Source organism: Haliotis cracherodii, unplaced genomic scaffold (genome assembly GCF_022045235.1).
Source record: "Haliotis cracherodii isolate W230 unplaced genomic scaffold, xgHalCrac1.p SCAF_4, whole genome shotgun sequence".
NCBI lineage: Eukaryota > Metazoa > Mollusca > Gastropoda > Lepetellida > Haliotidae > Haliotis > Haliotis cracherodii.
The window spans coordinates 72,431,548-72,446,968 of NW_027266297.1; the positions used below are offsets into that span (position 1 = coordinate 72,431,548).

Below are 15,421 nucleotides of genomic sequence, written 5' to 3' on the forward strand. Positions count from 1 at the left end.
CGAGGCTAAGGATCGGCCTATATCCCGTGTCAGCCTATATTCCGTGTCGGCCAATACCTTGTACTATACAGGACACAATTGTGAGGAGGGTAATGGAATATGTGGTTTTTAATAAGAAAATAAGAAAGAAAGACAATGATAATTGTGAATCCTTTGGGAAATAAATTTAAATATATTTCATGATGAGATATTTTTATGTGATTGTTTCATTTTTTGCATTATGGCAAATTTGTATAATGATAACAATGTGAAGTGGGCTGGGAACAAAATGTGATATTTTGGAAGGGGTCATCTTGTCTTAATACACTTTGAGGAGCATGTGTGGATCCCCTATAATGAGTGACAGGTCGCCTATGTCACACTGCGACCCTGGGTCCTAGGTCCTGGGTCCTCAGTCCTGGCCCTGAACATGTAGATGTACCACTCTGCCTGTTGTGGAGGCAGCTGTAGTCCTCAGTTCTATTTGTGTGACGACTGTTTCTAGCCATGACTGTTTGAGTGCAGCAGAGCAATAACAAATGTTCCAACATTCAGAATCCATTATGTGAAAAACCTTGAAAAACAATCATAATCCTATTCCTTGATTGCTTCATTATTTTGTGTTTAGTGTGTGTCATCACGACTAGATCTATATGAATTATGACCAAAATTATTTCAAAACATTTTCTTGTTGGTGTATGGCTATAATGAGGAATACCTGGAATGATTCAGGAAACTTTTACACGAAACTATTCCCCTTTGGACTATTTCCATTTCATATTGCCTGCTGGAAGTGGAATCTTAACTTGTACAAAGCTTGACAGTGGAAGAGAGCGGTGAGAGAATATACATGGAACGTGTTGTGTGGATGACATCATGTTTGTGTACTGCACCACATGACACAAGACGTATGTATGTACAGATCTGCTGTTGCATACCGACACGGCTGCTTCAGACAGTCCTAGTCCTGCATATACAAATACTGAGATATATATTATATATTAAGACTGGCTTGCAATCATGGTATATTCTATGTTTCTACAAATTATCAGTCTCTTGAACAATTTCATAAGGAGGTGAAATTATAAAGAGCTATAATGAACGGAATGTGTTTGTTGTTTGTCTGAAGTCATTACATGACACAACTGGGGAGATGTGTGAGGTACTTGATGTTTGCCATACAAAGGAATTACCTCAGTCGACAACCATTTTGAAGTTCCTGATATATTCCCCAAGTCACAGCAGGTTCAACCCTGCTTTGAACTGATCTTGTATATTTTAGTTTCTAAGCTTAACAGTATAGTATTGTGAGTTTAATCAGACCATTAATGGCCAATACAGGCTCATCTGCTTTGGCAACTGTGTGAGAATATCAAGGCTATGAATAACGTCAGAACGACCTTTCACGAACCTTGACATCCCACTGAAACGACTAACAAGAAGCCAATTAGAAATCAGCTCTCTCAAGCTTTATGGCACCGGTTTGAACCTGGCGACTTCCATTTCAGATGACACTTGAAAAATATGTTGACACAGTTCTCGATTAAAATTTTGAAAACTGAACAAACAAACATTCCAGAATGTATTTTATATTGTTGAGATTTTATGGCAATGCTTCCCACGTACTGTGCAACGCCTCCTCCGTTCAAATGTTTATCCCACGCAAACGAGAGACAGACCATAATTTTGACGGAATCAGTTGTACGGGCCCTAACTGTCATTTGGAATAATCTTAACTTGTACAAAGCTTGACAGTGGAAGAGAGCGGTGAGAGAATATACATGGAACGTGTTGTGTGGATGACATCATGTTTGTGTACTGCACTGCTTATATTGTTGAGATTTTATGGCAATGCTTCCCACGTACTGTGCAACGCCTCCTCCGTTCAAATGTTTATCCCACGCAAACGAGAGACAGACCATAATTTTGACAGAATCAGTTGTACGGGCCCTAACTGTCATTTGGAATAATCTTAAGTTGTACGGGCCCTAACTGTCATTTGGAATACCCCGTGTAAATGTTTTCGAGGTTGCATGATTAGAAAACACATTCCCATTGTCACTTTCACGATCTGGTAAGCGACGCTTTGATTGGTCGGATGAAAGGTCGTTCTGACGTGACCCTTAATGGGATGTCCTCAGATCTTTGTTTAGCAATAGCGAGAACTAAGATCTGATTTTAATGAGATTGAAGAATCATGGAAAGCTAACTAAAGGTGTGTTGTTCCACCAAGACAATCTATTGTGCACAAGTCTGTTGTCATGGCTGCGATTTGGCATCCTCCGTATTCACCAGATTTCCAACTCTTCTCAAATTTGAAGTAAGAACTGTCTGGCAAGGATTATCCAAATGATGACGACATCATTTCTGCTTTAGAGAACTTTTTACACCACCGGCAGGAGGCCTTTTACACCAGTAGGATCCTGGCATTGTTGTCAGTGTGTGGACCCTGGACTATCAGTTAGGCTCAAGACCTTTCAGCCACCCCTCATGGTGTTGTCAGCTTGATGTGAGATTTGTTTGTTGTTTAACACTGCTCTCAGCAATATTCCAGCTATATGATGGTGGTCTGTAAATAATCAAATCTGGACCAGACAATACAGTGACTGACATCATGAGCATGGATCCATGCAATTGGGATACAATAACATCAAGAAAGTCAGCGAGTCTGACCACTCGATTTCGTTTGTCGCCTCTTCCAACAAGCATATAGTCATCTTTTACGGCAAGCAGGGGTTGCTGAAGACCTTTTCTACCCCAGGTATTCACCGGTCTCTTTATGTGAGAGGAAAGCCTGAAGTGATGCAGACTGCTGACCATGTGAAACACAATGGCTTAAGCAAGAGGCTGACAAAGCAAGAACCATGATGAACCCACAAGGATGCAGACATCCCCGAGTCTGTGGGTTTGGTGTAAACACAGTGCCCATTAGGCTATCTTACTGGCTCATCCACTGAATAAGAATATGAACTTTAAGTATGCTGTCACAATCAACTCAAGGCAAAGTAAACACTAACGCAATACCACATTACAGTGTAACTTGGTTCAAACATATTTTTATTTCAAAAGAAATCTGGATCGGTAAACAAGCCAAACTTGCTTAAGTAAATACCCCCCCAGGTAACAACTTAACAACAGCTGTTTGTATATGAGATAGTGCTACACATAAACATACTAAATACACAAATGAAATACATGAAGCCAATACATTGGAGCAAGTGGTGGCTGTGAAATAAGATGCAGTTTTCCATTACTACATGCATAAAACTAAGCTACTCAAATCTTTTACTTTTGACAATGAAATCATGAACTGATTGATGACTAGTCATGATTGTAGAACTGTGACTGAATAAATGCCCTGTAATATTGTTTTGAAATCATACCCATGTGTGTAGAAATACATAGTGTTTCTATGGGTTACAGAGTAACTTCCTGATATGTATCCATGATGTCAGAGACCGAGTACATTCTCAACATCTATGGCTCTATGGCTCTATGGCTTACTAGTAAGTGACTTAAAGCACATCCCAGATGAACACAAGAATCCAATTTTTTGATTATGAATTATTTATTGTACTATCAAAACCCTCTTTCAAGACACCCATTTCTATTGAGATGGGTATTCAACAGTACAAAAAGAAAAAAATTCATTATTGAAATCTGATCCTGTGAATTGGAATATGTTTATAGTTTGCTTGTGGTAAGAGCTTCCTTGACTAGTCGAGCAGTGTGTTGGGCACAACCCCAGTGTAGTGTGATCCCAGCGCCACCGTGGCCGTAGTTGTGTACAACCTGCAACATCATCAACAAGACAACTACCCGCACTGTATAACTTACATAGATTCACATCTAGTCCTTCCAAATACAGCTAGCCAACGGGACACACAGGCTTGCTGTGACAAAGATAATAGATAAGTCAATATGTATTTTCTCAGGGGGAAATAAACATCTTATACCCCGCCATGAGTAAGTCAGACTGCACGTGGATTTCTGAGAGGCAGAATAAATCCCTTATTCCCCGATCATGAGTCAATAAAAGCCAAGTGACATAGGACCAGTTAACCTGGGCTCACTCGAACAGTTTTCTGTCAATTTTGAATTTGTTTCTGGCTCGTGGTATAAAACTCGAGACCCATAAAACCTCATGTACCCCTCTTGATCTTGCTACAACTTATAGTATTTCATAGTTTAAGGCAAACATGATTTGTGTTTCATTTAGATGGTATCTGAAACATGCTAAGGTTGATTAGACCTACTGGTAGTGTTATCCCCGACTTCATCTTCAGAGGTTGTGTCTCCAGTCTCACTTGTGTCCGTGAGGGCCTCAGACCTACCTTGTCAGACTCTATCTTCACTCCCTACAAACAAACATTCTATCAGACTAAAACAGTCAATATTTTGAAAAATTGAACAAAATTTAAAAATACACATCCCGAATGAAGGTCACCTAACATCTCAGCAGTGGATCCGATCCACCCTGAAGATCCCGGGTAGAATAAGTCTTCAGCAACCCAGGCTTGCTGTAAAAGGTGACTATGTTTGTCTTAAGAGGCGACTAAAGCGATTGGGTGGTTAGGCTCGCTGACTTCGTTGATGCATGTCATCGTATCCCAATTGCATAGATCGATGCTCATGATGTCAATCACTGGATTGTTTGGTCCAGACTCGATTATTGACAGACTGCCATCATATACCTTGACTATTGCTGAGTGCGGTGTTCAACAACAAACAAACAAACAAACAAACGGTGGCGGATCCAGGGATTGTGGGCAGGTTCGTTCCCCTTATCACCTGCTGATGAAAGGGAGATGTAAATACACATATACTTTTCTGGACTTGTTACGATTTATTACCTAAACGGTAAATGCTTTCATGCCATTCTTGACCACATGAACTGGTAAAATTACCCCACCTGAGATATGAACAAGAAACGTGACTTGCCACCTTCACCGGACCTCTGCCACCAGGACTAATAGAAGAGGTATTTGCTACTGTTCAAGGAATGCCAAGTTTTTTAATATTTTATGTCCGCTTCAGTTACTTTTGTCACATGACTGGGATACTTCTCAAAGCAGCGACAAACACAACCCCTACTGACCTTGAGACTGGGCAGCAATGACAGCGCCCTCTGGAGTATGCCCCGATGGTCTGCCTCATCTACGTCTGTATTCCAGTCCCCCTCTTGTGCGACCCCCCCTACCACAAGGCTGCGAGAGCTACAACGACGACAATCAGAAAACTATTACACATAACGTAGGTATACACGATCTCACAACCGCTCCGGCACGGAAATACAAGTATTTTGATACTAGTACTCATTTCGCAAAATCAGTACCACACACACTCGTAAAATCGCCTTGATATCACAGCGGCCTGTAAATATTGAACCAAACCAGTGATTGAAAACAACCAACTCCCCATGGTCTAAGGATACACGCAACTAGCCAGGTCACACATTGTAGTGATTCATGTTGTTCTACACAGCTTTTGGATAACATTATTATATTCCAGCAATTCTTACGGGCGGATTGGGGGGGGGGGGGGGGGGGGGGGGCACCTCACATTATATCCACACGATGTTAAGTGGGTTCTTACCACAACCAGTGAGCATGATAGACCTGTATAATCCAGTCACGTTAGATAGATAGATAGATAGATAGATGATAGACCTGTATAATCCAGTCACGTTAGATAGATAGATAGATAGGTAGATAGATAGATAGATAGATAGATAGATAGATAGATGATAGACCTGTATAATCCAGTCACGTTAGATAGATAGATAGATAGATAGATAGATAGATAGATAGATGTGTATTCCGTTTTGGAATTAAACATTCGTAAACATGTTTAGATCTAAACATGTCTTGTATGTGTTCGCATTCTAAACAGTTTTTACAGTGTAAGATGCATAAGAATAATAGAAACAAAATAATGAATAACATTCACCATTCACTAATTGCAATCAACATCCAACTTCAACCGAAAGGGGACGGTCGGGTAGCCTAGTGGTTAAAACGTTCGCTGAGTTACGCCGAAGACCCCGGGTCGATTCCTGACTTGGGTACAACGTGTAAAGCTCATTTCTAGTGTTCTCCGCCGTGATATTGCTAGAATATTGCCAAAAGCGGCGTAAAACCATACTCACTCACTCAACCAGAAAACTCCAACGAAACCTGGACACTCTTCTGAGTCCAAACGTTACTAGATTTACGACTAGAATCAAAATGATGGAACCATGACAGTGGAAGGTGGTTGTGAAACATTAGAGTAATGAATCGGTTTGACAGAGAAACCTAGGGAGAAACCATGACAAAGACTCACTGGAATACGAACGCAAACGTACCCAGGAAATATGTATGTTGGAAGTGCCTTGGGGGATAGGAGGAGGTAGAAGTGCTTCACCCACGGAGCGTGCATCTGTAATCATATACGAAGATAGTTACAGGGCCCCGTTTCACAAAGAGATCTTAGCTCTACGATGATCGTAAGCCTATATTAAAGTATGGGAGTTACGATCCCCTCAGCGCTAAGTCCGCTTTGTGCAACGGGGTCCAGGTATTATCTGGTTCTGATTAGATACTAACCAACGTCGAGGAAGTACGGAATTCACAAGGAGTGAAAATGAATATAGGATGAGGTGAGGTGAAGTGAAATGTGCGTGCGTGCGTGCGTGCGTGGATGCTTGTACTAGTCTAGACAGATGACAATTTTATAGTGCTACCCCACAGAGATACGTCAACGAAATCAGATATGCGAAATGTAGACTATAAGGAGTAATACCACTGATAGTCAACCTGCTGTTCAGATGATGTCATGTATTAACTTGTGACGTCATGAATAAAAGATGACTTATTATACTACTGTTCTCAACAATGACGCACTGTGATGAGCATAATTATGGGTTAAATATTTAAGTATTGATGGTGACACTTTGAGTTCATTAGATCCTAATTTTGTACATATGTGATGAGCATAGTTATGGGTTATATATTTAAGTATTGATTGTGACACTTTGAGTTCATTGGATCCTAATTTTGTACATATGTGATGAGCATAGTTATGGGTTATATATTTAAGTATTGATTGTGACACTTTGAGTTCATTGGATCCTAATTTTGTACAGTACACAGTATATGTTTGTAAGTATACAATTATTAGCGTTGTTTATAATCATTTTGACCTTGAATTCAACCTTTTAGTGTACGTTGGCGAAAGTATGAGAGTTATTCGCTGATACTTTGTGAATCTCAGATCTCAGATCTGAATAATGAACATATTGTGAATGATTGACATGGTTTACAGCTACAATATACAATATATCGTTATTGGCACATCTCTATGCATATGGCAGCCGTTGCATATATGTTTATATTGCCGAAAGTCTCACCCGCAGGACTTGTCCTCGGACAGGCTTGAGAGCCGTGTCTTGCACGAGAGTATAGGAGCCCAGTCCAGTGCAGTTGACCACCACGTCATACTGACCCGCCATCTGGGGACACGGTCAGACATGAGTGACATCGAGAATGTAAGGAGCCAACAAGCCAGGCACTGCTGACGTCGTAATTACTTAATAGTCGGTTAGTTTGTTGTTAAACGCCGCACTCAGCAATAGTCAAGCTATATGACGGCGGTCTGTAAATAATCGAGTCTGGACCAGACAATCCAGTGTATCACGAGCATCGATCCACGCAATTGGGATCGATGATATGTATCATCCAAGTCAGCGAGCCTGACCACCCGATCCCGTTAGTCGCCTCTTACAAGCATAGTCGCCTTTTACGACAAGCATGGGTTGCTGAAGATCTATTCTACCCCGGAGCTTCACAATAATTAATGATCATTGATCCCACAACACCCAACGTCAACACTCTCCAAGGAAGTAGTGCGATAAAATGAGAATGAAATGCGTATCTGAAAGCTCACAAGAACAAACCCCCTTGCTCCAAGCTTCCCATGAGTATCAGATAAAGCGCAAATACAATTTTACCTCCTCCAACGAGTGGACCTTTCTCTGCTGAACTCTGCCACCTTGGCACTTGAACCTGCAACAGTGCAAAGTAAATAGACAAACAGGGCAGGGACGTGTACATCATAACCCTCCACCAACCATCTCGACGTGTATCTGTAGGGTCGTGTTGAGGTCAAGTCCTGGTTATTAAATGCTAGCCTCCAGCGGATTTTGTATCTTGATGACGAAACCTTGCTGAACATGGTGCCGTTGTACAAAGCGTTTTTGGTGGTAAGGTGATCGTAAGTCCTATACCTGAACGTAGACTGACGACAGTCGTAGTGCTGAGGTTGTTTTGTACAACGGCACCCTTGTGTGTAAAACATACCTCGCCAGCAGCCAGGCCAGGTACAGCTCCACATCTATCTGCAGGGACGTATGGAAGCTGCCACTTCTGAATACAGAAAAATCGCACAGTTATATCAGTTACTCCACAACGAGTGAACAAAACAAAACTAATAGTCCATATATGTTTGTGTCATCTTACAATTTTCAGACAAGCAGAGTTAACATGAGGATGTCCGCGTTGCTTATTCTGTCCACGCAGAGGCGGATGCCATAGAATACATACTCGTACCTTGCAAGGGGAAACTGCTCCAACTCATTAGCGGTGAGCTGTCGGTAGCCAAATACTTGGTCTTTGTAATCCGGGTCCTACACAGAATAGATAGATTCAGTGGTAACAGTGAGGCTATTGTTCCGGACTTCACACAAGGCCAGGCCACATGTACCGACATAAGCCTACACCCCACCCTCCCGCCGGTCTATACTGAGATACTTACAAACCCCACCCTCCCCCCGGTCTGTACTGAGATACTCACAAACCACCCTCCCGGCGGTCTATACTGAGATACTTACGAACCCATCTTCCCGCCGGTCTATACTGAGGTACTCACGAACCCCACCCTCCCGCCGGTCTATACTGAGATACTCACAAACCCCATCTTCCCGCCGGTCTATACTGAGATACTCACGAACCCCACCCTCCCGCCGGTCTATACTGAGATACTCACAAACCCCATCTTCCCGCCGGTCTATACTCACGGGCCCCACCCTACCGCCGGTCTATACTATGATACTCACGAACCACCCTCCCGCCGGTCAATACTCACGGGCCCCACCCTACCGCCGGTCAATACTCACGGGCCCATCCTCCCGCCGGTCAATACTCACGGGCGCCACCCTCCCGCCGGTCAATACTCTAGGGCCCCACCCTCCCGCCGGTCAATACTCTAGGGCCCCATCCCCCCGCCGGTCAATACTCACGGGCGAGTCTCCGTCAGACAATGTGTACCCAGACATCAGCTGACACCCCACTCTCCCGGCCACCGGGGAGTTGTATATGCCGAGGAGATAATCCCACGTGACAGTACTCCATGCTCTGTGGAATGAGCCAATAAACATCTCTTAAGACAAGAAAAATAGCACAGGATGCAGCTTGTCTGTTATAAACACCCGATGAAACGTGCTGGAACAGACCAGGGTTATCTGAGATCGCCGTATTAATTAATTAATTTGACAGGCAGAGTAGGAATCCAAATTATCATCAGACATATGCAATATTATACAATTGCGATAATATGCTAGCTTACTTACTTGATAAGGTCTTCGGGGGTATCCCCCAGACAATATGGCTCCCAAATCCCACCGGCGACGTCCGATGTTGTGTCGGGGGAGAATTTGTCTGCCACGAGAGTGACCTGCACTTCAGGACATTGACGTTGGACACACACGGCAGACGACAACCCGCTGACGCCCGCGCCCACTACACACACCGTCTTCCCCATCCTGATATTGGGACTGAATCAAGATACGGTGGGTGATGATGACGTAAAATTAGGACTGAGGGACGTTAGATCCGGTGACCTCGTGGCACAAAACCGTGAGGGGTTATACATTTAGAGGGAATTATGACATTTTCTGCATAACATGCATACAGACTTGGTTGATGCATGTCATCGTATCCCAATTGCGCGGATCGATGCTCATGATGTCAGTCACAGGATTGTCTGGTCCAGACTCGATTATTTACAGACCGCCGTCACATAGCTGTATTATTGCTGAACGCGGCGTTATACAACAAACACACCATTCCACTATTCAGGTGTGTCACTAATACAAAGGTAATACTATTAGTCATGGTGTCTTAAGTTGCCGTATGCCGTGTTATATTAGGTCAATAAGTTTCTACAAACCTAACAGGACACTGTATTCGGCAGCTGAAGACACCATAACGAACTTATTATGCCGAAAGGTTGACACTATGTGGCATCCATATCGCTATACTCTAAGCTAAGTACGCTCACGTTAAGAGTCAAAGGGAGACTACTCTTAAAACTTTAGAGGCCGAACCTTGTTGACAATTTTTACTATAATCTTTATCAATAAAGTCACGAACTTGATTTAAAAAAGATAAATGTCCTTGCACATCACAATTAATAATATATAAACACAAAACAGAATTGTCATGTGAAATATATGAAGTGGGTGTCTGAAAATCCAAGATGGCTGTTACTGACAGTATAGGTCTCATATTAGGTAAGTAACAACCATCTTCCATTTTTACTGACGGTACACGGGATCACGTGGGGTCAGTAGTTCTGCTCTCTGATTGGTCAATCTCACATTGAGGCATAATAAAGGTGTGTCTACACCAGGTACCACTAGGGCATGTCCACTATACCAGAGGTAATGTAGGTTGTTATCATACTTCCATGTCAGAATGATGAGATCTGATTGGTCCAAGTGATCCTGATAAAGTACTGTCCCGACTTGGGGGGGAATAAATTTCTCAGCGGTGGAATAAATCTCTTATACCCCGCCACGAGCAATACAGGCTGCACGTGAATTTCTCAGAGGCAGAATAAATCCCTTACACCTCGCTTCAAATCAAAAAGCGGCACGCTTTTTCCAAGTAAATGGAAGTCACGTATCATCCCACAAGTTAACCTCAGCTCAGTCGGACAGCTGTTTTCTACCAATTTCTACAATGGGGTTTATGCGTCCCTCTTTAGGTTTTATACATCTTGCCTCTGGCTTGTCGTATAAAACCTAACGCGGGACGCATAAACCCCATGTGTCCCTCGTGATCCTGCAACAATTTATAATATACACCAGGTATGTCGACTATAAAAGGTAATACAGACTTATATACATCAGGTATTAGCAATATCCTACCACGTGACCTGACCTGACACATTTAACCTACATTGTAAGTGAGTCACGAACGCTCAAAGCACTAGGTTACCTGATGGTCCGTTTGGACATGCCACAGCCTGAACGCCTGATTGTAGTTTCGCAATCGGAAGCTCGTTTTGTGTGCTTCTGGTGGATTATACGATATAACTGTGCTCAAATGTAAGTCTTCCTGCTTTACAATCAACAATCTCGCTACCGAATGAACTATCTGACTAAGCTAACGTTCGTTAACCTACATACAGCCTAGGAGCAAAGAACGACATTTTTTTAAGTTATAAGCCATTTTGTCTTATCATATAACTACCTCTTCACGTTCTGCGGTGATAAGCTACTCCCTGGGTCCGAGTCGGGCGAGTGAGATGGGTCCGAGCCGAGCGAGTGTGAGATGGGTCGAGGCGACCAAACCGAGAGCCAGAGCGACAATGTCTGGGATTCAAGGTTGTGTGAGCCAGTTGGGTTACACAGTATTTCACTTATATACTCTGCAAAAAAAGAAACGCAAAATAGTAAAATACGTAAATATCTGACAGAGGGTGGCCATTATCCATACAAAATTAATACCATCAATGAATTGGTCATTTCTGCATGGATTGGGACTGATTGTAGAAAAAAATGAGGTACTGCAGAAATTTGGTGAAATGATGGAAAAAACACCAAAGAAACACACCAACATGCACGTGCACGTGCAACATCACTTATTGGGCTATAAAAAAATTGGGCTTTTATTTGCAGGCCATCACAATCTTACAGCAAGGGAACAGCGAAAACATGCCACGACTGGCGAAAGCCCAACGCAACAACGCCATCGGCCGACTGGAAACAGGAGAATCATCTTTAGTCGTTGCCAGGTTTTCCACGTAGCCCCAAGCACCATTACAAGACTGTGGAACCGTTATCAGACACACGGGACAACACGTGACCTTCCCAGATCCGGTCGATCACTTATCACTACCAGATGCATACGGCTTCATCACTTACGTGAAAGAACCACCACGGCCACCTCTACAACTACGACAATACCAGGATTGTGTAGGATATCACCCCAGACGTGCAGTGAGGAATCGTGTACACGCTGATGGTATTCGCGCTGGACGACAGTTCGAGGTGTCATTTTGTCTCACCTGCATCTTCGACTGCGACGCCAATGGTGTCAAGGTCACAGAGCGTTGACGTGTCACGTTTCATGTTGAACTGTGCGGATGGTACACGTCATGTTTTCACGTGTTACGGTTACATAGTTGCCCGAAACTGCATACAGGAAGTGGATCGACTTAGCGGTGGTTGTGTGATGATGTGGGCGGCAATCTCCTACGCTGGTAGGTCAGACTTGGTGCAAGTTCAAGGGAATTAAACGGCGCAACGTTACACGGATAAGATTCGTCGGCCACACGTCCTTCCCATTATGCAACAAGCGAACGTCATTTTCCAAAACAACAACGCCCTACCTCACACAGCAAGACTGACAACTCTTTTTCAGGAATAACAACATCCAGGTCCTGCCATAGCCCACCAGGTCTCCACATTTAAGCCCAATCGAATCAATTATTGGATGCGCTGCGACCACGCCTGTTGTGCCCTCAAACCTACAAAGGTCTACAATATTCATGAGTGGGCGTGGCTTATGTATGCACGTGACACTATCTTCCGCAAAGCAATATGACGTCTAACGAACGCATCGCTGCCTCGGCGATACGATGTTTCACTCACAATCTGCACATCAGGTATATAACATGTAGTTTATGTGTCTTTGAATATTGTGTGTACTGTATTTGCGAGCCTCGACTTCGGACAGATCGAAAGTTACGCGAATTACAGAGTCAACCCAACTCGCCTATCTCCGAAACATTCAGTGATGCACAGTAGCCCTGATCCATACATTGACATGTCTTTGCTATTACTTAAATACCCAACACAGTAAAAACACCTTTTCACCAAGCTCCATACTTATACAATACATCTTTCTGTACTTGTTGTATGCAAGAGCGAGGCAGTCTCTGCGTGTTGCAAAAGCTGGTAAACTACAAACTATATTTTTCTTTTATTTCAGAAACCCTAATAAGATTCCAGAAGGTAGATTAACATATTGTCCCAGAAAAAGAGTGATCATGCTTGTAATATAAATATGTAAAATAAAAGCCAAATGGCGCCTATAACAATGTTTATTAATCAGGCCCAGGGCTCAGGCAATTAGGGCTTGTCAAATCATTCTAGACTTGAGTTGGCTTCTTTCTCCATTTGTTCTTAGGTGTCTGAAAGACAGAGGTTCAGGAATGTGCAATTCTCTTTCTGGATAATAAATAACCATATGATCAGAGATTCTGAGACACTTTCATTCATTCTGTACTGCTTATCTATGGTCCTCATATATGTAGAATATATAACAAAAATAAAGTAAAAAGTATTAAATACAATTCCAGGTATTAAAGTGACAAAACTTTATCTCCAAACAATATACACTCTTAAAAAAAAGAAACGCACAGGTAGTATGTTCATTGAACCTGACAACACAAAAAATTCGGTATGTAAATTGGATATATGTTATTGGAAAATGTTGTTGGCCTTATATTCGACAAACGGTGCGTCAAAACGCCATTGTCGATTTGCAATGTAAACGGCATTGATTTCACACTTGTTCAAAAATGTCATGGAGGAACATGCACGTGCAGGTTATGGAATTCGTAACTCGTTGTATTGGCTATTAAAAGGCAAGCATAACCCGCTGCTGATCGAAACATCGCCAGAGGACGTATCCAAAGAGGGGAATCGCAGTCTGCTGTTGCACGCCACTTCAACGTCCACCACAGCACCATTTGCCGCCTTTGTGACCGATACACAAAGTTCAATTCCACTGAAGACCGCCCGAGAACCGGCAGACCAAGAGTTACCACCTCTGCACAGAATCGCTACGTTCGACTGTTCTACCTACATCATCGCAATGCTACAACTACGGAGACTGCAGGACGCATCCCTGGTTTGAGGAGGATACCGGACCAGACTATCAGGAACCATCTTCGCGAGGCTGGAATCCGACCCATAAGACCAGTTATCCTCCCTGTTTTACAACTGATCCATCGACAGCGACGCTTGCGTTGGTGCCATACCTTACAGCCTTGGAATTTGAGAAACTGGAGACGAGTGTGGTTTAATGATGAATCACGGTTTCGTCTTCACCGGCGAGATGGAAGACAACGTGTTTGTCGTCGTTGAAATGAGCGTTTTACCCCACATTGTGTACGTGAATTCGACAAATTCGGTGGCGGTAGTGTCATGGTGTTGGGGGAATAACCGGATCGTTTGGTCAGGCTAGCTGATTTTGCTCATGCATGTAATCGTATCCCAATTGCGTCGATCGATGCTCAAGATGTCAATCGCTGGATTGTCTGGTACAGACTCGATCATTAACAGACCGCCGTCATATATCTGGAATGTTTCTGAGTGCGGCGTTAAACAACAAACAAACCAAACAAACAAAGTATTACTCATGTTCTGACATCTGCGTTAAGAGAGTGTTTATACTAGTTATTGAACCTTGGAATAAATATTTATTTTTCATGCGTGTAAATAAAGGCAACAAAACATCATAAGACATATACTGAACCGCAAAAGTAACGTCACCCAAGCCCGGACAAAATGAAATTTGATTATTAAAAAGCAAAGCAGATGACAATAAAACCGATCGCCCAAATGCATCACGGCAACGGCCATGGTAACCCGATGCACGTGAGTTCCGTGCAAATTGAAATGCACATGCATTCCCCCATTTCTTGCCCTATTAAAATCCACCCAGATCGGATAAAATTCATTCGTTATTGAATTGCTACCACATGCCAATATTGACAAGAAATCAGCGACACCAAGCCCTTGGACGATTGCAAGCTGGACAAACCGCCCGGCAAGTAGCCAATGCATTTCAAGTCCACGTAAGGACCATATACATGCTCCAGCAACGGTATCAGACCACCAACACTACAGATGACCGGCCACGTAGCGGAAGACCAAGGGTCATCACCCGACGTCAGGATCGTCAGATTGTTCGACAGCATCTTCAAGATCGCTTTGTTACTGCCGCGGAAACTGCTCGACAGACCATGGGGACACACCAGCGACACATTAGTGCGGACACCGTGCGTCGACGATTGACGAGCAGACTCCTCCACTGTCACAGGCCACACCGAGGACCCATTCTGACACCACGTCATCGCCGGGACCGTCTTCAGTGGGCTACACAGCACC

The 15,421-nt window shown here is 43.2% G+C and overlaps 1 protein-coding gene across 2 annotated transcripts; it reads right to left on the bottom strand.

Moving 5' to 3' along the window:
• Positions 1-3,098: 3,098 nt before the first annotated feature.
• On the bottom strand, positions 3,099-11,639 carry LOC139479984 (D-aspartate oxidase-like). 2 transcript variants are annotated; one of them, XM_071262946.1, is made up of 11 exons: positions 11,493-11,639; positions 9,587-9,790; positions 9,257-9,371; positions 8,568-8,644; positions 8,319-8,384; positions 7,970-8,024; positions 7,370-7,471; positions 6,326-6,399; positions 5,078-5,195; positions 4,314-4,337; positions 3,099-3,771 (listed from the first exon to the last, which is right to left on the bottom strand). In XM_071262946.1, exons 2-11 carry the CDS (start codon positions 9,775-9,777, stop codon positions 3,664-3,666), a joined length of 930 nt encoding a protein of 309 aa, XP_071119047.1. In that variant the 5' UTR covers positions 9,778-9,790; positions 11,493-11,639; the 3' UTR covers positions 3,099-3,663. The 2 variants fall into 2 exon arrangements, with proteins under 2 accessions (XP_071119047.1, XP_071119046.1); XM_071262945.1 differs by having other exon boundaries at positions 4,236-4,337.
• Between the last annotated feature and the right edge of the window lie 3,782 nt (positions 11,640-15,421).